The sequence below is a fragment of the Pan troglodytes genome, chromosome 7 (genome assembly GCF_028858775.2).
Source record: "Pan troglodytes isolate AG18354 chromosome 7, NHGRI_mPanTro3-v2.0_pri, whole genome shotgun sequence".
Lineage (NCBI taxonomy): Eukaryota > Metazoa > Chordata > Mammalia > Primates > Hominidae > Pan > Pan troglodytes.
In genome coordinates, this window is record NC_072405.2 from 65,157,807 (window position 1) to 65,184,734 (window position 26,928).

The window sequence follows — 26,928 nt, forward strand, 5'->3', positions numbered from 1 at the left end:
GCATTTAAAACAATATAAAAATGCATAATAAAATTTGTGCTAATAATTTAATGTTTTAATTTTCTGTACTTAGAGCAACATTAAATAGCAAATAAAAAGCATCTTCACAAGCCAAGTCAGAGACCATAAAATAAAGGAAAAAGTTTTATATTTTGGTACTTTCAATGGCACTTTGGGGTCTGCATTTTGAACAAGGGGTCCCACATTTTTATTTTTCACTAGGCCCTGCAGATTCTATCACCAGTCCTGTCTGTAAGAAATTACCAAGTTCTGTGATAACGTTTTCCCCTTGATGTCACACTTGAGTAGTTTTCTCTTTTCTCCTAGTTATTTTGACATTTTGTATAGTCCTAGAAAGACTGACTTAATGAATGACTTGTCTCATATTTAGTCTGCGCAATGGACTGAATGTGTATGTTGCCCACCAAATTCATATGTTGAAGCTCTAACACGCAAGGTGATGGTATTAGGAGGTGGGGTTTTTGGAAGGTGATTAGGTCATGAGAGTGGAGTCCTCATGGATGTGATTAAAGCTATTCTGAAAGGAATCCCGGAGAGCTCTCTTTCTCTTTCTGCCATAGGAGGACACAATGAGAAGATAGCGGTCTGCAATCCAGAAGAGGGCCCTCGCCAGTACCCAGCTCTGCTGGAACCCTAGTCTCAGACTTCCAGCTTTCAGAACTGTGGGAAATAAATGTCTGTGGTTTCCAAGCAACCCAGCCTATATGCTTTGTTATAGCAGCCAGAACTGACTAAAACTGGTAAAAGGGTGCTTCTAACCATACAAATTTTAAGCTGTTTCAAGCTCTCTGCAGGCCACACAAAGGCCATGGTCCAGTCAGGATGTTTAATTGGATGGGATATTCTCATGAATTAATTACCCAACTGTCTTATTTTTATATTTAAAATATTATATCCAAATAAGAACACAGATCCATGTTTTTATTTACAGCCAAGGGAAAAGTGCAAGCAATTCCCTAGGGTAGTCCATGTCAAAGCAAAACAAAACAAACAAAAAGCTCCTCTTGCATGCAAAGTGGTCAGTTCTTGCAATGCTCCCTTCTGATAGTGGAATTTATGGTTAAAATTAGACTTCCCATTAATCAAATTATGCTTTAGCATTTCTTGGAGAGTAGCAAAAAATATGTTTCTCAGGCTATAAACAAAAATCTATAGCAATTAACTTAATTTTTAGTTAAAAATTGTGGTAAAAGTTTTAACTTAATTTTTAAAGAGAAACAAACCCTCAGGAGACACAAATTCTCTGACACCTTGATCTAGGACTTCTAGCCACCGGAATTGTGAGAAAATAAATTCCTGTTTCTTAAGCTATCCAGTTGTGGTATGTTGTTATAACTCTAGCAAACCAGTAATTTCACTTCTTTTGGGTATTTACCCAGAAATGAAATTGCTGGATCATGTGGTAATCCTCTATTTAATTTTTTAAGAAATTGCTGCATCATTTTCTATAGCAGCTGCAGCATTTTACATTCCCACTACTAATGCACAGGGGTCCAATGTCTCCATATGCTCGTCAATACTTGTGATTTTCTATTTTCTTAAGATTTAACTTTTGGATGATAGCATCCTGGTGGGTGTGAAATAATATCTCATTGTGGTTTGATTTGTATTTCCCTAATGGCTAGTGATGTTAGCATCTTTTCGTGTGCTTGTTGGTCATTTGTAACCTTATTTGGAGAAATGTCTATTTAAGTGCTTTGCTTATTTTTAAATCATTTTTTGTTCTTGCTGAGTTGTAGGAGTTCTTTATGTGTTCTGGATATTAACCTCTTATCAGATGCATAATCTGCAAATGCTTTCTTCCATTATGTGAGTTGCCTTTTCACTCTGTTGGTAGTGTCCTTTGATGCACAAATTTTGAAGTTTAACTTACCTGTTTTTTCTTTTTTATTTCCTGTGCTTTGGGCATCATTTCAAAAAAATCTTTGCTAAATCAAGTGGACTTTTATCCATTTTGAGTTAATTTTTGTATATGATATAAGGTGAACATCCAACCTCATCTTTTGGCATGTGGTCTCTCTGTGTTTTTATGGAAAGGTTATTATCTCGATTCTGAATTTTTGCTCTTTCTTATGGATCGCTATGTCTTTATCTCCATAACTATTCTTTATCTTTCATTTCTATGTTTTTGGTTCCTTTACAGGTAATATCACTAATTACTAGTTACGTTTACTAGTCTAATGCACTGATCGCTGTTAAACAATTTATTTCTCTTCTATTTACATAACATAAGGCTGCTTCTCTTTTATACTTACAATTTTCCTCTTGTTTTTTCTTTTCATTTTTGTGGCTCCTGTTGCACCTGTCAGTGTATTGCTTAAGTCTGGAAATAGGTAGGTTCATACATTTATTCATCAAATATGCACAGGTAGAAGTTGCAAATCAAGAGAGCAAAGTAATCTGGACAAAAAATCTAAAGAACACTCTTAGAGCCAGACTGTGTGCCAGTAACTAGTAGTTTTCTTCTTGGAACAGCTTCTTTGTAGATGATGGTCAAGTTCAGGATGTTTGTCCCAAGCTCTTCAGAACAGGCTGCACTTGCCTCCTCTCTTCTCACTTTATAAGCTCTTCCTGATCAAGCTTATTTAGTCTGTGAGCTCAACCATAACCTAGACTTGGTGGTTCTCAAGGCTTCACTTCCAGCAAACACTCCCTCTGAGCTCCAGCTGTTTCTTACATATCTCCATGCGGCTTTCCCACGCTGAACTCAGCCACTTCCCTTTTGTATTCTCCTGTCAAATAATGACTCTATGATCCATTACCAATCCAAGCCAGAGACCTTAGAGACTTCATGGACTCCCTGTCTGCCATTTCTCAACCATCTGCAAGTCTATTGATGCCAGATCCCAAATACTTCTTTTGCCTGCCCTTGTCCTCTATCTCCCATGTCCCTGATATAGTTGCACTACAAGATCCTCTTCTTCATTACTCACTGGCTGCCTCACTTCCCTCTGTGATTACATATTGCCCTCAGCATGATTTTTATAATGTCCACATCTTCTGAATAAGGTCATCAGACTCCCATCCTCAACATACTCCAGTTCATTTTTTGGTTCATCTGTTTACTAATTTTTAAAAATTCTTTTAGAAGTTGTAGTCTAAAGTGTATTACGTTGCATGTTTAGCATTTGTGATCCAGCGTCTCTGTAGCTGCCAAACCTCGTTTGTGGCCTAAGACAATCTTTCTCCTCTATTTCACTCTTCCTTTATCACCCTCTCTCACACACACACTTTATATTTAAACCAAATACAATTACTTGTATTTAGACAAGTACATACTCTCCACCCTTTTGAATGTGTGGTTCCTTCCACAGGCATAATACCTTTCTGTCACCCAGCCACTAGAAAATCCCTACACGTTACACAAGCTGCAATTCCAATGCTTCCTTCTTCTCAATATCTTCTTTGAACCTCAGGCTGGCCTCAATGCTCCCATCCCCTCTCCTCTCACTGCACTTGGTAGGCACATCTGTTTAAACTATGGCCTAATCAATTTGTAATGGTTCTTTATTGATTGGTTCTCTCTGAGGGCAGGGATCATGGCTTGTTCTCTTTGTATCCCAGTGCCTAGCACAATTTTTGGCAAGTGAAAGACCTTTTATGAGACTATGCCAGTGCCTGCCTTCCTACTAGCTTCATATTTCAGTCTTCCATTTTCATTTACTAATTTTTTTTCTTTGACTTCTTTGGTCTTGTTATAGGCTTCATTTCTTCTGTAGTAATTAAACACGATGGCACCAGCCACAGAAACAGCATCCTCTCTGTACGTGGTAATGTTGTGCACAAAGCAATAGAGTGTCGGAGGTGCACATACTTTCTCATGTGGAAGAGTACAGGGCACCCCAGGATTGGAACTCACTGAAAGAAACTCCCAAGTTGTTGTATGATAACAGCAGATGTGACATTTCCTTGATCTGCAGTTTTCCATAAAAGCTATGAATTTCTTAAGAGCTCTTACTATCTGCATTTCTGATGCCCTAGAACAAAGCCTAGAAAAATAATTGTTTTCACAATTATAAATGTCAATCACGGCTGGGCACGATGGCTCACAGCTGTAATCCCAGCACCTTGGGAGGCAGAGGCAGGTGGATCACCTGAGGTGAAGAGATCGAGACCAGCCTGGCCAACATGGTGAAACTCCACCTCTACTAAAAATACAAAAATTAGCTGGATGTGGTGGCAGACACCTGTAATTCCAGCTACTCGGGAGGCTGAGGCAGGCGAATCGCTTGAACCTGGGAGATAGAGGTTGCAATGAGCTGAAATTGCACCACTGCACTCCAACCTGGCTGACAAGAGCGAAACTCTGTGTCAAAAAAAAAATGTAGATAACTTTTTTCACTGTTAGGAAAATCAATTGTAGATATTAGCCATGAATCTTTTAATCTGGATATGAGTGTATTGGGGTAGGAGTAAGTCTCTTTCTAATTAATTTCACTAAGTAACTGTAAATAACTAGGCAAATATTAAGTTCCAGGCACTGAGAGGTGCTAGGAGTAAAATGGAAAGCAAAGCAGACACATGGCTGCTTCACTAGGGAGGGAAGCTAACTTCAATTAGCGGTCACCTAATCAAGTGTAATAAACTGAAGCAGGTGCTACAAGGGAAGAAATGTTATCTCTGAGATGGAATAACAAAGGAACATACTCTAGGCTACAGGCAAGGCCACAATTAATTTTCTGTTGTTGTTCAACAAGTTCCCTCCAGCTTAGGCAAGACCCATGACAGTCGGGTGGTTGCAAGGCAATTCTGAGAGACTTCACAGACGAAGGGCATGTTCCCCCACAAGATCTCTCTCACTTCAGATGCCAGCCACAACTGCAGGGGCTCCCAGCCACCTGCATTTTGGACCAACTGGCCATAAACCAGAGATTTTCCACTATCTCCTTTGATAATTTGCTAGAATGACTCAGAATTCAAGAAAATACTATACTTATGATTATACAATTTTATTACAGCACAAAATAATACAAATTAAGACCAGCTTTAAAAAATGAGATGCATAGGGTGAGGCCTGGAAAGGTCCCAAATGGGAAGCCACTGTTGACCTCTCTGTGGAGTGAGGCACATTCTCCTGGCACACCCATGCATGATAATACACATAGAGTACTGTTGATCAGAGAAGCTCACCTAAGCTTCAAAGTCTAGAGTTTTTATTGGGTTTTCATTACATGAGTATGATCAATAGAATCACTGGCCATGAGGTTGAACTCAGTCTCCAGCCTTCCTCCCCTTTCTGGAGGGCAGGCTGTTAGTATGTGGCTCCAAGTCTGAAACCTGTAATCACATAGTTGGTCTTGCCCCATCCTGAGTCACCTTTTAGCATAAACTCAGCTGTGGTCTGAGGGACCCACCATGAGTAACAGAGACGTTCTTATCACTTGGGAAATTCTAAGGGTTTAAAGCTTCCTTCCCAGGGATGGACGACAAAGGCCAGACAAATCCAGATAAAGCGGCCCTGTGTCTGCTTTGCTTTTCATTTTACTCCCAGACCCTCCCAGTGCCTGGAACTCCATATTTGCCTAGTTAGTTAATTACCGAATGAAATTCGCTGGACTGAGACTTACCCAGCTTATATCCGTATTAAAAGACCCATGATTAATATCCAAACCATCTTCTAAAGTGGCTATGCCATTTTGCATTCCCACCAGCAATGAATGAAGATTTCTCTTGCTCCACATCCTTCCTAGAATTTGGTGCTGTCAGTGTTCTAGATTTGGGCCATTCTAATAGGTGTGTTAAATACAATTTATAGGAGGCCATTGGTTTGGACTGATCTCCTAAACTGGGCCCAATGGACCAAACCAAAATGGAGTTATTCATACTGAAGTTCCATGCCACCTAGCCTACACTAAGTTCTTTATCTAAACTTCTGAAAAATTGAGAGAGAGAGAATAGCCAAATCCCAAACTGGCCAATTTTAGCTGGCATGATAAGGACATCCCCTCTTCTTTAATCTTCATAAGAAAAGCAACTTCAAAATGACTAATCTGCTTTTTGTTTTTTTGTTTCTGCTTTCCTTACTCTTTTCCTGCCTATAAAGCCAACCTTCTCTACTCAGCTTATCAGAGCACTCATTCTAGTTGATGACATGAAGTGTCTGATTCTAGGTTCACAAATAAAGCTGATTAAACCTTTAAACTAAGTGTGTTGTAATTTGTCTTTTGACAGGTGTGTAGTGGCATCTCATGGTTGTTTTAATTTTTACTTCCCTGAGGACATATGATGTGGAACATCTTTTCATATGTTTATTTGCCTCCCAACCTCTGGCAAACACCATTCTACTCTCTGTCTCTCTAAGCTTGACTATTTTAAATTCCACATATAAATATCATACAATATCTATCTTTCAGTCTTTGTATATTTTGGGTAATAGTCTTATCAGATGTGTCTTTTTAAATATTTTCTCCCAGTTTGTCGCTTGTCTTCTAACTCTCTTGAAATTGTCTTTTGCAAAGCAGAAGTTTTTAATTTTAATGAAGTCCAACTTATCAATTCTTTCTTTCATGAATTGTGCCTTTGGTGTTGTATCTGAAAAGTTATCTCTATATCTAAGGTCAACTAGGTTTTCTCTTCTGTTATCTTCTAGAAGTTATAGTTTGTGTTATGTTTTTTTGTTTGTTTGTTTGTTTGAGACGGCGTCTCACTCTGTTGCCCAGGCTGGAGTGCAGTGGTGGGATCCCCGCTCACTGCATGCTCCACCTCCTGGGTTCATGCCATTCTCCTGCCTCAGCCTCCCGAGTAGCTGGGACTACAGGTGCCTGCCGCCACGCCCAGCTAATCTTTTGTATTTTTAGTAGAGACGGGGTTTCACCATGTTAGCCAGGATGGTCTCGATCTCCTGACCTTGTGATCTGCCCGCCTCGGCCTCCCAAAGTGCTAGGATTACAGGAGTGAGCCACCACACCCAGCCATAGTTTTGTGTTTTACATCTAGGTCTGTGATTCACTTTGAATTAATTTTTGGAAAGGATGTAAAGTTTTTGTCTAGATTCTTTTTTTTTTTTTGCATGTGGATGTCCAGTTGTTCCAATACCACTTGTTGAACAGACTGTCTTTGCTTTATTGTATTGCCTTTACTACTTTCTCAAAGATCAGTTGACTATATTTATGTATATCTATTTCTGAGCTTTCTATTTTTTCCATTGACCTATTTGTGTATTAGTTCAACAATACCACACTATCTTGACTACTGTAGCTTTATAGTATGTCTTGAAGTCATACTATAAGTATGTAAGTACCTAGGTAAGTATCAAGGTTATGTCAGTCCTCTGACTTTGTTCTTTTTCTTCAATATTGAATTGGCTATTCTAGGTCTTTTTTCTTCTTCACATAAACTTTAGAACAACTTGGTTGATGTCCACAAAGTAATTTATTAAGATCTTGATTGAGATTGCATTGAATCTATAGATCAAATTGGAAAAAACTGACATCTTGACAATATTGAGTCTTCCTATCCATGAACATGGATTATCTCTTTATTTACTTAGTTCTTTTTTTTTCTTTCATCAACATTTCACAGCTTTCTTCATATAGATCTCAAACATATTTTGTTAGCTTGACACCTAAGCATTTCACTTTTGAGGGTGATAATGTAAATGATATTGGGTTTTTAATTTCAAATTTTACTTGTTCATTGCCGGAATATAGGAAAGGAATGCATAGTTTTTTAGAGCCTTTCAGAGAGTATGTAGAGCAACAAGAACAGCAAGCAGGGGACAGAGCCCTGGGCAGCATCAACATTCAAGGGAATAGAAGTAGGAAATCTTATAAAGAGAAGAGAAAAGGTAGACAAATGTGGGAGAGGGGAATGATGAGCAGGAGAACACAAATCTGTCTCTCTCTCTCTGTCTCTTTCACACACACACACACACACACACACACACACACACATATTTCAAGAAGGAAGCTAAATGTCCACCAACGAGGCCTGGACCAAATAAATTATACTTTATGCTACATGACCATTAAGAAAGCATCTATTCATGAAGTGGTATGGGAAGAAAGTTGATAGAATTCTTGAGTAACAAAATAATATGAGGAAATAGGATTGTCACTATTCAAACCATTGTTTTGAACATTTTTGTTATGGGTTAAGTTTGGCAAAAATTAATAAATATGAAAACTAATGTAAAGTTCTATACTTAGGTCTAAAAGGGGAAGATATGTCTTTATAGAATCATATGTTCAAAATATTTAGCTGATTAAAGACAAAAAATTTTATGCATGGAAGTCAACACCCTGCCCTTCCTATTTGCAATGAATGGAGCATAATGGCCTGAACTCTATTACCATTCCACTATAGTCACATCCTCTTGCCATTTTAATCAACCCCGTTTTTGCTGCTCCCTTGGCTTGGAATGCTCTTCCCTAGAGACATTCGTGGCTCCCTTCCTCACTTCACTCTGGTCTTTGCCCAAATAACCTCTCAGTGGTGTCTTCTTCGACCACCTGTTCAGTATACCTCCCTCTACACGTACTTCACTTTCGGTCCTTTCATCAGCTCTAGTTTCTTTTGTCAACTTAAAATCACAATAGCTGTAAATTTAGAGAGGAGATCTTTATTTCTTATAAATGGTTGCTGCCTGAAGGTTGGGAAGCATAGCCGCCAGCAGAATCTGAAAGTGGGTATTTCAAAGGAGGAAGGGTGAAACAGGAGTTTATACTGAAGGAGTTGGCTAAGTAAACATATTTAACAGTTTATAGGAGGAGCCTTGAATATTCATAAAGGAGGGACACTTGCACACACATAAGCAACAGTGAATATTACATATGTCCCATGTTTACTTTGGCATGGAGACTTAACATTTAACTGCATTAACATTGGGCTGTATACATCAAAAGGTGAAAAAGAGACAAAGGCATTCTGTGCACAGCCTGTGTAAACTGGCCAGAACCACTCCAGGGTCAGTGGTCTTTTATAAGGAAGAAATGCTGTCAGTTGTTGTGTCAAAACCACAAAAAGGCTACAACATCAGGTAGGTGTTTGAAATCTGCAGTGGAGCAAGTCTTTCTTAAAAGGGCTGGTTTCTGTTTCTCCCTGAGGAAATAAAGTTCACTGGATGTTAGCGAAGGAGGGGGTATACCGAGGTGTCTCCAGCATCCTGTTCTGTCATGGCCAGGAACTCAGTTTTTAAAGTTTCTCTGGGGCCTCCTTGGCTAAGAGTGGATCCGTTCAGTTGAGTGGTGGTCTTAGGATTTTATTTTTATTTCTTACTTTCATGGTACTATCCCTGCCTGACATTGTCATATGTTCATTTGTGTATCTGTTGTCCGTCTCTGCTTCTAGAATGTAAACATCACGAGGGGCCATTTGGTCTGTCTCCCTCGCGTCCGCTGCCCTGCCTCCAAAGGGCTTCACTCTAGACTTTTTATTGGCTTTGCGTGGAAAGGCATAAACACCAATAGAGGGCTACAGCAGACTGAGGCATTCCCTGGCATCGTCAGTCTTGATCTCTTCTATACAACCACACCTCCTCCCTTTTATCACATTCACCACATTATTACCACGTTGTAATGGGGGAGAACGAATGTTATTATCTGAACAGCTGGCACCAGAATGTCTTTGTTTAAGACACTCCTTAGGGTAGAGGGTGAGACTTCAAGAGCAGGGCCAAACAGCAAAAGGATTTTGCTAAGAACAAGACCTGAAGGAAGATTGGTTCCATTTGGGGTGTGGTGGTGGTGGGTGATTGGGGTGGGAAGAACGAGGAGGAGAAAGAAGGGGCCAGAGGGAAATGGAGAGAGGCTGAGGTGAGGGGGAGTCAGTAAGATACCAGAGTCAGGGTGACCAGATGACACTTAAGGAACAGTTGTCTCCTCGTGATAGCTTTGTTTGTCCAAAAATATTTTGTGAGAGTAGATTTTATTATATGGTGTAACCGAAACATGAGACCAAAAGGCAAAATATGAAATAATAGTGTGAGCACCTAGAAATTTGTGGAAATCTTGGCTGATGTTTCAAACATCACATGCTGAGGAATTTGGGAGTTTAAGACAAGATCTCAGGAACATCCCGAGCAGGCAGGGAGGGCCGGCTGACACCTGGGTTATAAAATGTAGCTTAATAATGGATTTTGCAGGTGGAGCAGAGGTACCTGCTACTCTTGGCTCCTTTTTTTTTTTTTTAAGCCACTTTGTCTCTTATCTCCCAGCAAATCCTTATACCTTTCAGTTTGAAACACAAAAACTTCAGGTTTCACTAGTGCCTTGTGAAGTGGTTAATGTCATAGAATCCGGCATCAGACACTGGATTTGAACCTCAGCTCATCATACCTTAGCTGTACAATCTTGGGTATGTTACTTAACCTCTTTGTGCCTCACTTGTCCAATCTGTAATATGGGAATAGTATTTCTTAAGGTTGCTGGGAATATTCATGCTTAGACATAATTTGTACTATGTAAGTGTTTTCTTCTATTCTTGTAATTATTATTTGGATAGATCAGAGAGAGTTTGAGATTTCAAACATAAAGTGGCTAGCCTATGAAAACTGAACGTTGTGACCAAATTGGAAAAGATCTGTGGTCTCTTGGATTTTCTGCCTCTCCTCTAAAAAGTACAGGTTCTTCTTTCCGGAGAAAGAAGAAGAGAATATTTATAAGCTCAGACACCTCCTCCCCATTTCAGTAAGATGCTCAATTGTTTCAAATTTGCCTGAAATCTAAGGCTAAAGTACTTAAAAAGAAAAGGAATGTTCTTCCTGCTGGCTCTCGTATCCTTCTAGGAGAAGGTTCCAGGCTGAACTTGAATTCCCCCACCCGGAAGACTCTTGTGGGAGATGAGTACACGCCCATGCTGGGCAACGTCTGGAAAATGCATGCCAGACTTGGTCACAGTGATCTCACAGAACAGAGTCCTAGTCAAGATGTTCCATGTTTGCACTTGCAACCTTGGAAATAGCAAGAGATTGTAGAGGCTTCATGAACTCTGAAAACTTGCTTATGGATTGCAAGAAAAGCTGTGAGTTTTCTAGAGGTTATTTGCCCTGAGGACTAAATTCTGATTTTTTTTTAATCTTGCCCAAATTCCTTGAGTGTCATGCCCTACAAATCATAAATTATCACCATATGGGTTTTATTTAACTCTATATATCATGACTCACTTTCCAACCTGACTCTGGCATAACATTATAAGACAAGGAAGAAAATAAAAATATTTTACCTCAAAACATATTTCTTTGTCATATTTTGAAAAGGCCCTGCGAAGCTGTTCTTCATGGGGGAAAATTTGCATCTGTAAAGAATCTCTGTTAACATAGCTAGATCTTTTTCTTCCACACTTTCCCAATCCTAAAGAGATTAATTAAGATCTGAATAGGAAACATTTGTCATCTGTTGTCTCTAAGGGCAGCCACTATAAGACTTCAAAAGAACTTTGGTCTCCACAGTCTTTATCTCAACCTGAACATTCCCTGAACATTCCCTTTCTATCAATCTCAGGTCTTTAGACACACTCAACCAATTGTCAACCAGAAAATGTTTAAATTCACCTATAGCCTGTAAGCTGTCCACTTTGAGTTGTCCCGCCTTTCTGGACCAAACCAATGTATTTCTTAAACGTATTTGGTTGATGTCTCACGCCTCTCTAAAATGTGTAAAACAAAGCTGCTCCCTGACGACCTTGGGCACATGTTCTCAGGACCTCCTGAGGGCTGTGTCACGGGCCATGGCCACTCATATTTGGCTCAGAATAAATCTCTTCAAATATTTTATAGAGTTCGACTCTTTTTGTCAACAGGCCAGGAGAGGATGTCAGCTGCACAGAGAAAGAGACCAACACTGCTGGCCCTTCCAGTTCTGGTCGGACCCTGTGGAGCACACAGCCCTTTTGACAACCTCCTGAGGCCAGTCTCTCCTCCTCCTCACAGAGAGGAGCTGGGTGCACTAGAGCCCCCAGGAGGCTTTTGAGCAAGCAAGGGGAGGGCTGTCCTCAGAGCTTCTGGAAAGACAAACTTTTAGATAGTCAGGAGGTCACGTGTCCCAGGGAGAAGGCTAACATGTTGACCTACAAAAGTAGAGAGGAGGCTGGCAGGATGTCTGGCCTGTGTGGCCAGGGTATGGCTGGATGGAACATGGAAAAATACAGACTGATCCTTTAACATTCAAAGAGGAGCAAACTGCCTCAACATTGCCCATTTAGACCAGACATGAGAAGATGTGCCATTCTGCTGCCAGGACTGAGTGGAGGTTTCATCAGGAATAGGAAATGGAAGGGAAAGATAGAGGGTGCTTGATCAACCAAAGAATTTATACCAAGATCCAGCCAAGTGTAGCTGGATGGGGCTTTTCCTGTGCTGCCAGGGCTGTGGTGATTGTGCTGTGGACACGCTGGTGCATGTGTATGCTTCCTTCATAAGTAATAGAGGAACTGTGGAAACATTTTTAGAGGAGATGGCTCAGTATGAAGGCAGCAGCTGGTGTTCTCTGGGTTCTGGTTACCCTCATACCTTTTAGGCTTAATTGTTATACTGAATTCAGGGCTCCTTTCTTTCTGTTAACTGTAAGGACAATCTCATTCTAAGGAAAGAGGGCCTGGAAACTGCAGCTCATTCTGGCTTCTTCCTCCCTCTTCATCTGGCCCAGGAAGGCTGAGGGGCGGGGCTGTGAGAGGCCTCCTTGTCAGAGCCCCCATATGTGATGATCCAAGGGAGTCTCCTCTTTCCTGCCTGACTTGGTTTGGATTTGTGTTGCTGCCCAAACCTCATGTTGAATTGTAATCCCCAGTGTTGGAGGAGGAGCCTGGTGGGAGGTGATTGAATCATGTTGGCGGATTTCCCTTTTGCCATTCTTGTGATAGTGAGAGAGTTCTCAGGAGATCTGGTTGTTTAAAGTGTGTAGCACCTCTACCTTTGCTCTCTTCCTCCTGCCAGACATGTAGGATGTGCCTACTTCCCCTTCACCTTCTGCCATGATTTTAAGTTTCCTGAGGTTTCCCCAGCCATGCTTCTTGTACAGCCTGCAGAACTGTGAGTCGATGAAACCTCTTTTCTTTATAAATTACCTGGTCTTAGGTAGTTCTTTATAGCAATGTGAGAACACACTTATACAGTGTCTTTCAAGTCCCCAGAAAAGACCTGAAGATCTTTCTATGATTGTCCCTATGACATTTGGAAGCAGGGACAGCTTCTTGGCATATGCATGTCTTCAGCTCTGCATTGTGACCTCCATGACCTCTCATTAGGCACTCTGTGTGACCTTGTCAGGGTGCCCTTATGTGGCAGGCCAGGTCTCACTAACGCAGGCCTCCATAACAACTCTTTCAGTACTGACCCAGTGGTTAAGTTAAATATTAAAAGCTGATAGAGCCAGTGTCCTTATACAAAGGCTGGAATGTAAAAAAAGCCCACCAAGAGTTTTGCCTAGGCCTTTTCTGGGCCTTAAAGTATGACAAAATAATGAAGGAATTCTGAACAGGCCCCTTTTAGGATTAAACAAGTTTTACTGGGGGGTCTGAAGAAACTCCCCAGGCCTCCACAAAAAGTTTATTGGGGTTCTGAAGGAACTCCTCAAACCTCCGTGATTTAACAGGAGACAAGATAAGGGTAATCACCCCAGCACCTGGACCCATTTAGATTAAGTAAATTTACTGAGGCTCCAGAGGAAGGTCTTCAGGACTCAGATCTTAGTTATAGATTAGAAGAAGTTAATCACTTATGTTTTTTAGATGAGTGCACACTTACATGTAGACATATAGCTTAGAAAGTATATAAGCTCTGGAAAACTTCATAATTTTGAGTTGGTCTGGCAATAACTTCCAGGCCTTCTCCCTGTAACCAGTAGCGGAAATAAAACTCTCTTCCCCACCAACTTCATCTGCATTTCATTATTGGGCCACAAGAAATAGCAGCCCAACCCTCAGTTTGGTTTGGGAACACTTGAACCTCGACCTCCAGTCGTCAGGCAAGATCAGTTCCTAAGGATCTCCCGGGGACTCCTTGTCTGTCGGGATCTTTTGCCTTTTCTGCCATGGAGGGATGCAAGTGAAACAGAACTCAGTTCTTGTCCCCAAGAAACTCACAAAGGAAATGGGATAAATACAATAAAAGACATATAAGCCCATCAATTCTTTGCTGATTTAAATGTTTCTAATTGTTCATTGTTTCTCCCAACTAATGGATACCTGTTTTTTTCAGTGTTTCTTTACTCAATTCTAAAAGAGGTAATCACTCAAAAGTTATGGACAGATTTTAACCAGTTTATAGAATATATAAAGTGAGTTCATGTAATAATAGGCATTTTTGCTTCATAATTGCCAAAGAAAACAGGCATTTAAAGCCATTTAGTTGTGTGAATATAGTCTGTTAAATTTTCACCACTGAAAGTTTCCAGTTTGTTAAAATGTTCTAAAGAATACCTAAATGCAGTAGCTTCCTACCTGAATAGTTTGTCTGTTTTGAGATAATTTAGTTTTTTATCTTGACAAAATTTTCATACAAAACTGCCTATTCTCTACTTGGTAGTCACAGTCTCAGAATTCTCCCCAGGGATTTTTACAATTTTCTAAAATATCTAGTATCAAATCGAATGAACTATCATTAAAAAAATAGTCTCAATTGATTAAATAATCAGCACAGAGGTTCCAGGCATATCCCTTGTCTGTGCAGAGGGAGACTTCACGCTTGGCGGAAGTACATGCTAGGGAGAGGTATGATTTGTGGGGTGTTCTAAAGCCCCCATTTAGGTTCCTTTATATTTTCATAGATAAGCTTTATTATTTTGCGGAAAGATACCAAAGCTTTAAGGCTGTTGTTAATTACGCATTCCCCAGGATTGAGAGTGGGGGGACATGATCAGCCCTTATCAGCCTCTGATACCTCAGTAGGAATTAAGATCATATTTGAACTGAAAGCAACTAGGAGATTATTTACCACTTATTCTTCACTTCACAGATGAGGAAACTGAAACCCAGAGGACATACATCATTTGTCCACAGGGGTGATCACACCCAGTAATTAGCAACAGAGCTGAGACATCACAGTCGCATTTCCATTTCTGGGTGCTTGCACTAGGTTTCCAATTACGGGCACTTTTCCTGGGGCCCCACTGGCTGCGTTCAGCTCTGTGGGTGTCAGCTGGTGGCTCGGTGTCGGGCCTTCCTGGGACGCTAATGGGGCACCTTGATAGGAGAGGTCAGGGACATTCCCTGGGTGCACATGTGTGCATGCTTGTTTGCGGGGTTGGGAGATGAAGCCATGTGTGAGGGGAGGCCCAGAGGCAGCATGAAGCCAGTGGAAGCTGAGGGCAGAAGTGGTGCGAATCAGGGTACAATGTGTTGCTGCAATAAGTCTGCTCAGAGAGAGCCCCTGGGAGGAAGGGAGCACAGGCCAGCATTTGCATTGGGGTTCATCTTCTTCTACATTTTCATCAGGCAAGTGGAATGCCTGCTTTGTTCACAGTTCTGAAGGCAAGTTCTTATTTACACCAGATTTCTAGGGGTCTTTAGGGACCGTGAGCATGCTTTTCTCTGTTTCTCAACTCACAAGTGAATAGGGAGCAAAGTGCTTCAGTGTGAAGAAATCACTACAGCCCTCAGGATGAGCAATTAGCCCTTCTCCCCAGTGAAAATAGCCCCTTGGAGAAAGCCCTTGGAGCCCAGGGCACCAGAGAGCCAGTTTGTTTATTTCCTTTATTGGTGGTATTTGCTAAATTCTTGTCCCTAATGAGCTAATAGAACTTGGATGCACATAAAGGCCATTTATTTAGTTTGGTAGGTTTACATATTTAAAAGAAAAAAACCCCTTAGAGCACTGAAGAACAAAGTCATGCAGCTGCTTTAAAGTCTTAATTGTGACAGAAACAAGTCTTTTATTTTAAATCAGCAAAATAAAGTTAAGTGGAAAACTAAAAGCTCATGCCTAACAACCATATTTTCCCAAACAGATGGAATCCTTTTGGGTCTCAGAGACTATTTTACCAGTGTTTTTAATTCATAGCCTTAGAAAATCCTGACCCAAGTAATTTCTTTTTCAGAAACATCAGATTTACACCATTTGGGTTTTAGAAAACAATGAGAGGCTTCTAAAGTTAAAAATTATTACTTAGGGATTACAAACAAAAGCTTGAGTTCCTTACTGAAGGACACCAAGAAATGCATTTAATCAGATAAGTAAATTTATTTCAACAATCTAAATTATAGTTTTATTCCCAAGTTAGCTTACGTAAACTGTCTTCTGTAGAAAATATGAAAGTTTGGTGAGATTAAATTGATACAAAGTTAATTGCACTCAAACTTTATTTGGGTTGTTAATAGATTTGATATTAAGCAAAAAGAAGTTAATTTTCTCATGACTAGAAGAATTTGTTTGAAGTTTCACATTAGATCTTATGAGGTACATTAAATTATTTTAAGTTCCCAATTTTATAATCAGAAATATGTCAATTAGATTTCTTTGAAGTTACTCCATGATAACTTGGAAAGTTATCACATTTATTAAGTCATAACTCTAAATGGGTCTTAGATTTTAGGGTAAGTAATATCTCAAAAGGAAAAAAATAGAAACTCAAGAATGTTCCAGGAGTCAACCTATTGAAAAGAAAACAGTGCTCTGAGTTTGATAGCTGGATATTAAGGTTCTCTGATCTTTGTTGTTCCTTTTATATTCCACGACCTGTTTATACCCTGGCAGCTAAAGCAATTGCTTTAGAAGAAAAAAATCAGACCATTCTCTATAAATGATTTGAAAAGCTGTTTTTCAAATAAAAAGAAATAGCGAAGTGCTCTTTTTAAAAACCTAACTTCTAAAATACTAAAAAAAAAAACCCACACACAAAGAAAATACTTGCTTTCAGAATGTTTATATTTCTATGTTTTAATTTCTTTTCAACTTAAAGAGTAGATTACCACCCCAAATTACTTTATTCTCCATTTAGTGAGGCTTCTGCCTTATTCCAGAAAGCAGCCAACATTTTGGCTGCACCTGGTTAAATTTGTTTTCTTTCATATTTTGTGGGAGCACAAGACTCAATGCTAAGGGACACCTAAATAATTTCAAACATTTTTTTCCCACTTAAATTTATGACATCTTGATAATTACCATAAAGCATAATTGATACCAGTTAAAATGATCTATTATTCAATGCGGCTGAATTTTGTATATTACTCCAAATGACAACAGTGACATAGTGCATGGCTATAAACTCAGGTATGACTGTGATACTACAAGGGGTATTTTGTTTATATCTACTCTGTACTTACAGAACAGGCAGGCTGTAAATTGAGCTCACTGCTGATTTACTGGGCTCACAGATTTATTACTTATACATTCAATACATTCCATAAAGAGTTCTCAAACACCTGTTATGTGTCAAGCATCTTGTTCTGCATTGCAGACAGCTTGATGGAAAAACACAAACACCCACTTGAGGAACAGCCTGAAGATGGGGCTTCAGTGTGTGCTTCTGTGGGGGCACCCGGGGAAATGCGGAATCCTCACCTAACTCAGAAGGGGAGCCATCTGTTACTTGTTTTAAGGAGATCAGCTGTGGTACTGGTGAATACTGCACATGTATCACTTATCCTATGGTTGTAGAGCTACTGAACAAAATCAGAATTTAATTTTACTTTGGTAAGAGCCACAAACAAGCCTGGAAGCAGTAGTATTGGAGGACCAACATGAGAAAGGGTGTTTCTGTGGGTAGCAAGGAAGAGATTCTCTCGGGAGATACAAAGGAAGTGACAGAATGCCAACCTCTCATCCTTCTCTGGAGTCCAGATGGACATTGGTGATAACGGGAGCCAGTACAGAAGCTCTCCGGGGATGACAGGGGAGCAATGCCTGGTCCTGTTGATCCCTGCTGAAAGGGAGACTTCCTCCTAGGTGGTGGGGCTTCCCCTCCTCAGGAGTCATACAATTTCTGGGCTGCCTCTTGTCAGGCTACCAGCCATTGATGACTATTGTCTAAATCTGTCACTTTCTTAGAAATTGTAAAATGGCAAAATTCTAATTTTTTACCTATTTTTCATTTATTAGCTAGAATACTTCTATAGAGAGAAACTTCCCCTTATCCATTCTTAGGTTAACCTGAGTATAGAAAAGACAGGATGAATGTTTAGTAGTTTTCAAAATAATGTGTGGTTTCTGTCTGTATTCCAAACACAGTGCATGTTTAATACATATGAATGTATAGGTTTAATTTAATTATATTTAATGTTTTGTTACATTTCAGTTATTATCCTCATTGCTACTCAAATCAACCTATTTATATCTAGCAGGTGTCTTTGAAACAACCCTAGGAATGTGATAGCTTCCATGTTTGCTGTTATGACCAGATAGTAAAAATTTTAGGCTTTGCAGGTCGTAAAGTCTGTGTTGCAATTACCATTAGATGGTATGTCAATAAATGAGTGTGGCTGTGTTTATTTCTAGTCTTGGCCGCAGAAGCGAGATGATGAAGGAAACGTCATCATTTGGAAAGCATTGCAATAAGACGCACACGTTATGCCACCACTGTGGCTCTAAGGCCTACCACCTTCAGAAGTCGACCTGTGGCAAATGTGGCTACACTGCCAAGCGCAAGAGAAAGTATAACTGGAGTGCCAAGGCTAAAAGACGAAATACCACCAGAACTGGTCAAATGAGGCACCTAAAAATTGTATACCATAGATTCAGGCATGGATTCCGTGAAGGAACAACACCTAAACCCAAGAGGGCAGCTGTTGCAGCATCCAGTTCATCTTAATGTCAACGATTAGTCATGCAATGAATGTTCTGGTTTTAAAAAATACAAAATAAATAAATAAATAAATAAATAAATAAATAAATAAAAAATAAATTAAAAAAGACAGCCCTACAGGCCATTTTTTTGTGGACTCCTGTTCTAAAATAATCACAATCTGTGTACTAAGACAAAAATGCCTAGCAAATGCACATCATTAAGTGTATTTAATCCTTGCTCTATCTCGTGATCCTACCAAAATGTATTTCTATTTAACTAGTCAGAAAAGGAAAAGAGGCAATCATGGAGAAGAGGTAGAGTGAATGGTAGGGGCGATGGCATTGCTTTGATAAAATAATAATGCTTCTTATCACGATTAAAAACATATCTATATATACTCATAGATGTATAAAAATATAAATCTTTGTATGTGTACAAGTGTATATACACATGTATGCAAATGTCTCAGGTTGCTTAGTTTCGTACTTTTGTAACTGAAGGGCAATATTTAATCAGACATCTTAAAAACCCGCTGGCAAGGCTTTCTTGGGGGTGCTTGGTGTTACTGTTTGTAGATTCCCAGAATCTCAGGGTTAGATGGATTCTCACCTTAAATAGTATAACCCTTCCAGTGGGTGACTTCCTTTATGAATCAACCAGCAACCAGCCATTCAAAAGCCATTTGAATGCCTCTAGTGATAAGAGGCTCACTTCCTCCGGAAGCTGACCATTCTTGAATGATTCTTCAAATGATTTTCTTAGTGGTAAGCCCACATCTGTACCTTTTTGAATCACTTCTGTAAGGAAGTCATTTCCAGCCAACTGGTTTCATCGAATTCGTCTTTTACAGGCTTTCCTATGGCCTGCACCTCTTTGTAGAATTTGTCACTGCTGTATATGTGGGTATTTGATTAGTTACTCCCTCCTGTGCTAGACTGTAAACTTCAAGAGGGCAAGGATACTGTTTTTACTCACTTTGTATACCAAACATCTAGCACATAGCAGAGTCTCAAGAAATAATTGTTAAGTGAAAACATTTGTTGCTATTTTTCCCTCTATAGTTATATAAAATAAGTGCAACCCACTAAAATATCCACTGGCAGTACCACACTCCTCTTAAATATTATTTTTCCTAAGGTAAATGTCTAAAGCCTCCTCAATAATTCCTTTTGTTGGAAAGCTTTTGATTTTTTTGTTGTTGTTGTTGCCTTCCTTTGAACAGCTTCCAATGGGGCACTCAAATTTGACCAATACCCCAGATGTACCTTGACCAGATCAGGTTTAGAATGGGACCATCATGTCCTTATTGTAGAGACAGAAACAACCATTAGCATTTGGTAAGAACATTGTATAGCTGATTTCTGTGATGCATTAAAAATATTTTGTCTTACTTGTATACTTCTGAGTGTAGACTGAATCTGATGGCAGTTAACACTATCATGATGCTTGATTTAGGCAAATCCACTGCGTTCCCAGTTGCTGTTTTCCTTCCTGAATTATATTGCTTTATTTAAATGTCCTGCTTATTTATTTTATATTGGGAGCCGATGTGTGTGATCTCTGAGTAGTACAACTGAACATAAATACATTACTACTCCTTAAACAATTTTAAAACTGAGAGAGTTCCTCTATACATACCACTGGGCAGCCTTCTTCCCAAATTATTTAAGTCTTCCCTGACGTCAGAAAAATAACACACCATTTCAGTTGGTTAGGAGTTGATCTTTGCATAGTATACTCTTTTAGGATCTTATTTTCAACATATCTTGGTTTCTAAATACCTACAAACCTGTGGTTTCCAAGCTGCTCCTTGTTTCACATGATTTCTGGAGAGAACAGCAGCTTATCAGTTTCCACGTTCCTGATACAGGCCCCTCTCTGCTCCAGCAAAGCTAGTCTTTCCATGGGATTTGCAGTAGTAATTGAGTATCTGGATCAGGCATCTTCTGTCATGAATTCCTTCCTTGGAATACATTCAGCAACTGTCTAACCTCATCTCTCTCACAAACAACATAGGCCTGAAACATAGTGATCTCTCTTATTAATTAAAGGCACGAAGAGCTTGGGACCTGCTGCTCTGAGGGATTCCAGACCATCAAGGGCTCTGGCAAATAGCTGACCCAGGCAGAAATGCTGGCCAGCCTCTTCCCTTCTAGGGTGTGGACTCATCTGACTTTCATTCATTTAAGGAGGAGAGAATGCACTGAATTATAGATTCCCTCTCTGCCTTTATCATAATATTTCACAGGCACCACAGTTGTGGGTGTAAACTTGGATGATAAAATGCAAACAATGTAGGATTTTTTTGTTCAACTTTGGATACAAAGATGAGTTTAGTGTCCCTATTCTCTTTTCTACCTTCTTCTGGTCAACCTCAGATACTGCTATAATGCCTGCTATGTCTTTGTTCATTGGAGCCTCACATCTTCCTTTCCTAAGCTTTAGGTCCAGGATTTTCATTGCCAGTTGGGCATCTCCATCTAGATTTTATAATGTTTCCTCAAACTGAAAGTATATAAAATCAACATCATCAACTTTTTCTCCAAATTCTTTCAAAATCCTATCTTTCTCTTAATACTAATAACAGCTATTTGGTTCCTCAGACTCAACATCTTGGAGTCATCTTTGCCACCCTTGTGTTGGTCTTATGTGTGCATAAAGCTTGCACTGCTGGAAAGCCTCTTACTTGCTCCTCCACCTCAAACCTTCAGTCCATTCTATGCACTTGAATCTTTCACAAGCATGACCACTAGACTGGAAGTCTTACAAGGGTAGGGGCTGTTATTTTCTGGTTCACGGCTGTCTTCCTAACACAGAAAACCATGTCTGGGGCACTCAAAAAATTTCTTGAATGACTTAGAAACTTCATAAGTTTTCATATGTTATTGCATGATGAAGAACTCCCAGCTTGGTATTTGATATGGTTAGGCTTTGTGTCCCTACCCAAATCTTATCTTGAATTGTAATCCCCAGGTATAGAGGGAGAGAACTGGTGGGAGGTGATTGGATTATGGGGGTGGTTCCCCCATGCTGTTCTTGTGATAGTGAATTTTCATGAGATCTGATGGTTTTATAAATGGTAGGTTTTCCTGCGCACACACACGTTATCTCTCACCTGCCGCCACATAAGAAGTGTCTGCTTCCCCTTCCACCATGATTGTAAGTTTCCTGAGGCCTCCCCAGCCATGTGAAACTGTGAGTCAATTAAACTTCTCTTCTTTATAAATTACCCAGTGTCGAGCAGTTCTTTATAGCAGAACTGCCTGCACTAATACAGTATTGCAGGTGTTCCATGACTCAGCACTCTTTTACTATTCAAAATCAAAGCAGTTCCCCAGAATTCATCTCAAAAGGATAAATACAATTACTACGCAGCTTACTCTGCTGAGAAGCAACTGTAACTAGGATTTTTGTTGTTGTTGTTGTTGTTAACAAAGAGTTCTGCACGAAAGACAATGGTTTTCCTAGTCCTTTGCTCAGACATAATCACAGGTATAGAAAAGGAAAAAAAGAATATCCTGATATCATTGGGACCACTTATGATGAGGGCAAAGTTTTAATTTGAAACTAATCCAGGGTGTGGTAAAACTGCCAAACTTTTCTCATGGTTTTGAAACAGTGGAAATGCTTTAGTTTTGAATAATTTAATCGGTCAAACTTAACAATTAATAGGAAAAAAATCATGGCCAATTTTAAGGTCTACTCATTTATACACAGTTAAACTCCACAAGTATTTGTTTAGTAAGTGATTCCCGGCTATTCTTTCTCATGGAAGAGGTGGTCTCCTTAAAACTGCATTTTTTTGGAGTATGATATAGAACGATGGGAAGGGAGGGTGAGATGTCAAAAGGAACCGTATAAAGGAGGCACCTTGGGCTCAGCTGTCGGCTAATTAGTTAAGCTTTTGAATAGCAGGAAACAGCAGCAGAAAATGAATCAATTGAGCCCAAAGAGCTGGTTTTGGAAATGGGCAGAAAAAGCAGTTTCACTTGCTGTGTGGACAGCGGTATCAAGGAGGCCACTATTTTACAAAGCTTCAGCTCGTGAATGCCTAGAATTTTAGATTAAAGTACACTCATTTGGCTTAAAATTTTATTTCCTAATTTTGCAGAATGACCCTTAGGTGGTAAAACGTTGCACCTTTGCAGTCTTTTATACCTTTAAAACTGATTTCATTTGCAATCATTTCCTCAGAGAGGGAAAGTTAAAGGGCACCCGGGTGGCTCATAGGAGCATTCACAGGGCACACACCAATTGGGGAAATGGTGAAAGAAGAAGATAACACTCAAATTTCACAGTTTTGACAAGGGCCACTGACTTTCCATTCATTTGTTCTGTAAGTAATTATTGAACTCCAGAGGTGTCTTTTTTGAGTAATGTGTTTGCATAGGCCAGGTGTAAGTTCCCAGAGTTGATGTAGATGTTTCTTAGGGTGAGGACCTGTATAGCAGGGAGCATGGAGAGAGTGGCAAGTTACCGTGGTCTGGTGATCTGAACGAGGGCACTAGAAGGAATATTGTAGCCAGGCTTTCCCTTGCTGTGGCCTCCCGCTATTGTTTCTACCACCACTGCTTCAACTTGTTTTTAGAGGCTGTGCTTAGAGTTCATATCACAGGGGTGTCTGCATATACGTAAGACTGACGGTCATATATGATTTGTTCATTCGTTCATTCACTGAACAAACATTTCTAGAGCACTTTCTATGTGCAGGCACTCGATTAGGGCATGAGATATACTGACTTCTTAAGGGCCCTTGCTTGACAGCTTTAACCCAGCAGGAGAGACAGGTATGAACAGGTGATCACATGTGTGATGCATACTATACAATGAATGTGTAGGATGCTATGAGCATGGAACCTATCGTTAGGGAGAGGGACTGGGAGGACAAGGATGTCATAGTTGAGGAAGGAACCAGATTATTTAGGAACTTCTAGGCTGTTTGTTGATGTGGGACTTCTTTTTCTAGGGTCAAAGGGAATTAGTGAAAACATTTTAAGCCAGTGAATAACATAATAATATTTCGGTTTTTAAAAAGAACATTTTGGGTGCCACATGGAGTGTGGGCTGGAGGAGGCAGGAGGGGCTTCTGGTTATTTAATTAGGTGGCCATTACAGGATTTCAGGCAGAGATGATGCTGGCGTGGCCTAGTGTACCGAAGGTTAGGTTAGGGAGAAGAGGGTTGGTGAGCGAGACAGTTAGGAAGTAGTAGGTTCCAGACTGGGGCTTGCCTGGAGGTTGTACTTACGAGAAAGAGGGAGTAAAACAAGACTTCCAGGCTTCAACCTTGAGCAACTAGGTGGATGGAGGTGCCATTCCCACTGTAGGGAAAGGTGAGGAAGAAGCAGGTTTGAAGGATAGTTCCTGAGTGCATCTTTCCACATGTGGAGTTTGAAGCACCAAGGGGGCAAACAAATGGCAATTTTTTTTTCTTTTTTTCTCTTTTTTTTTTTTTGAGATGGAGTCTCGCTCTGTCGCCCAGACTGGAGTGCAGTGGCGCAATCTCAGCTCACTGCAACCTCCGTCTCCCGGGTTCACGCCATTCTCCTGCCTCAGCCGCGGAGTAGCTGGGACTACAGGCGCCCGCCACCACGCCCGGCTAATTTTTAATATTGTCAGTAGAGACAGGGTTTCACCATGTTAGCCAGGGTCGTCTCGATCTCCTGACCTTGTGATCCGCCCGCCTGGGCCTCCCAGAGTGCTGGGATTACAGGCGTAAGCCAACATACCTGGCTTCGATCAGGCAGTTTTTAAGCTTTTTGGTGGGGCAGGTGGGGAAGGGATGCACAGACCTCTTTGGAAAGCTTATGAAAACCATGAATCTTCTCCCTAGGAAATGCATACACAAAAAGACACGTAAAATTTTGCTCACAGTGACAATGGGTTCAGAGGTTAGTTTAATTTACTTAACATTGATTGGACTTATTGGTGTGTGGATCAAGTGTAGGATGACCGCACAGTTCAATTTGTCCTGTGCCATTCCTTCCTTGTATCTGGAACCGTGGTGTTTCATCCAGTTAGTGCTCCCTTTCAGCCTCAAAATTTCCTATTTGGATAATAAATTTTGTAGTGACCTTAGGGGCTCACATATCCTCTAACCTGACTCAGGCCTTCCAGCAATTCACGGATCCACTTCAGGACTTCTGTTTTCTCACCATGCTGGCCACTGACCGCCACAGCACCTTTGCTTGGAAGATCCTTTGAGCAGTCATGCCGCTCTTTCTCAAGCCGCCTCTCCATATCCCATGTTCCCCGTCAAAGCAAATGCCTTTTGAAAAGCATTTGTCTTCTGCCAAGATTCAGTCATCTTTTATCTCTTCTGAATCTCTATATTCTTCTGAATTCCTCCTATTTATTCCCTCGTTTATTCCAGCATAGTATTACTTTATATGGCTTATTCATTGCTTCATGGGTCAGTTTTATTTCTCCAGCTAATGGCAGTACGATGAAGGGGAAAATGCACAGGCTGATTAGCAAGTGCACAAACAAACGTAAGTTTCATAGCTGCTCTGAGACTCAGTTTCCCCATTTGTGAATTAGATATATTACCTAGTTTGTAGAGCTGTTGAGAGGTTTATATGAAAACCGCACAGTGCCTGCCACATAGAATGATTCACAGTATTGATTATCAACTTCATTTATACAGCCCTCCCCCTCCCCCTGAGATTCTCACAAGGCTGAGCTCTAGTCAGTGAATAGTAACCATGTCAGAGGAGGAGGCTGAACATACTGTCTATAGTTATTGGTGAAATAAAAAAGGCAGCTTTGGGCACAGTAGCTAGAAGAACAAATATGTTTTCAGAGATTTTTGTAGTAATTAATTACTGGTGTTTTTTTTTAAGTTGCCAACAACTTGATGTTTTCAGCTACTATCTTTTGTTTACATTCCGCAATGCTTCTCAAGGAAGATCCTCATCACAATAGGGCAAAATGTGGTCACTCAACCACAGAAAAGTGGACATTTTCTTGGGAATTTCATCGTATCTTGAATGGCTTCTTCCTTTTCATTTTCCTTAAATGTTTAATATCCTGAGCAAGTCCACCTAAGCCATTTCTCAGTCACACAGATTTTTCCCTTATATTATATTTGTCTACCAAGTTAATATTTTCCTATAGCTCTTCACAGAGCCCAGTTTCTTTCTGATTCTTTTTAGGAAGAACTAAGATTTCCCTTCCTCCCTTTCTCCCTTTCTTCCTTTCTTTTTCTTTTTTATATAGAAGAAAAAAAAAATCCCCAAATGTCCCACTTACTCCTTTGCTGCTTTTTCTGTCTTGGTTTGTCGCCCAGGCTGGAGTGCATTGGTGCCATCTCTGCTCACCGCAACCTCCGCCTCCTGGGTTCAAGGAATTCTCCTGCCTCAGCCTCCTGAGTAGCTGGGACTACAGGCTTGTGCCACCATGCCTGGCTAATTTTTGTATTTTTAGTAGAGATGGGGTTTCACCATGTTGGTTAGGCTGGTCTCGAACTCCAGACCTCAGGTGATCTGCCCACCTCGGCCTCCCAAAGTGCTGGTATTATAGGTGTGAACCACTGCGCCCGGCCTGCAAGTCCTAATTCTTTTTTTTCCTTCAGTTGCTTTAGGGGTACAAGTGGTTTTTGGTTACCTGGATGAATCGGATAGTGGTGAAGTCTGACTGCGCCCATTACCCAGGTAGTGCACATTGTACCCAATTATGTAGTTTGGTTAATCCCTCACCCCCCTCCCAACCTCCCACTTTCTGAGTCTCCTATGTTCTTTATATCACTCTGTGTGCCTTTGTGTGTCCGTAGCTTAGCTCCCACTTATAAATGAGAACAAACACTATTTGATTTTCTTTTTTTGAGACGGAGTTTCACTCTTGTTGCCCAGGCTGGAGTGCAGTGGCACAATCTTGGCTCACTGCAACCTCTGCCTCCTGGGTTCAAGCTATACTCCTGCCTCAGCCTCCCGAGTAGCTGGGATTACAGGCATGTGCCACCACGCCCGGCTAACTTTGTATTTTTAGTAGAGACAGGGTTTCTCCATGTTGGTCAGGCTGGTCTCGAACTCCCGACCTCAGGTGATCCACCCACTTCAGCCTCCCAAAGTGCTGGGATTACAGGCGTGAGTGAGCCACCATGCCCGGACCGCTATTTGGTTTTCTATTCCTGCATTACTTCACTTAGAATAATGGCCTCCAGTTCCATCCAAGTTGCTGCAAAAGACATTTTTCATTATTTTTCCTGGCCGAGTAGCATTCCATGATTTATATATGGCATATTTCTTTATCCACTTA

At 40.4% G+C, this 26,928-nt stretch overlaps 1 protein-coding gene across 1 annotated transcript; it reads left to right on the plus strand.

Moving 5' to 3' along the window:
• Window positions 1-18,389: 18,389 nt before the first annotated feature.
• LOC134806935 (large ribosomal subunit protein eL37-like) lies at window positions 18,390-18,733 on the plus strand. The gene has a single exon (XM_063817119.1). The coding sequence runs from the start codon at window positions 18,405-18,407 to the stop codon at window positions 18,696-18,698; it is 294 nt and encodes a 97-aa protein (XP_063673189.1). The 5' UTR covers window positions 18,390-18,404; the 3' UTR covers window positions 18,699-18,733.
• Window positions 18,734-26,928: the final 8,195 nt, after the last annotated feature.

What these genes read in the sequence shown, in the direction of transcription:
- LOC134806935 (XM_063817119.1), top strand. Translation starts at nt 18,405, where the DNA reads ATGATGAAGGAAACGTCATCATTTGGAAAGCATTGCAATAAGACGCAC.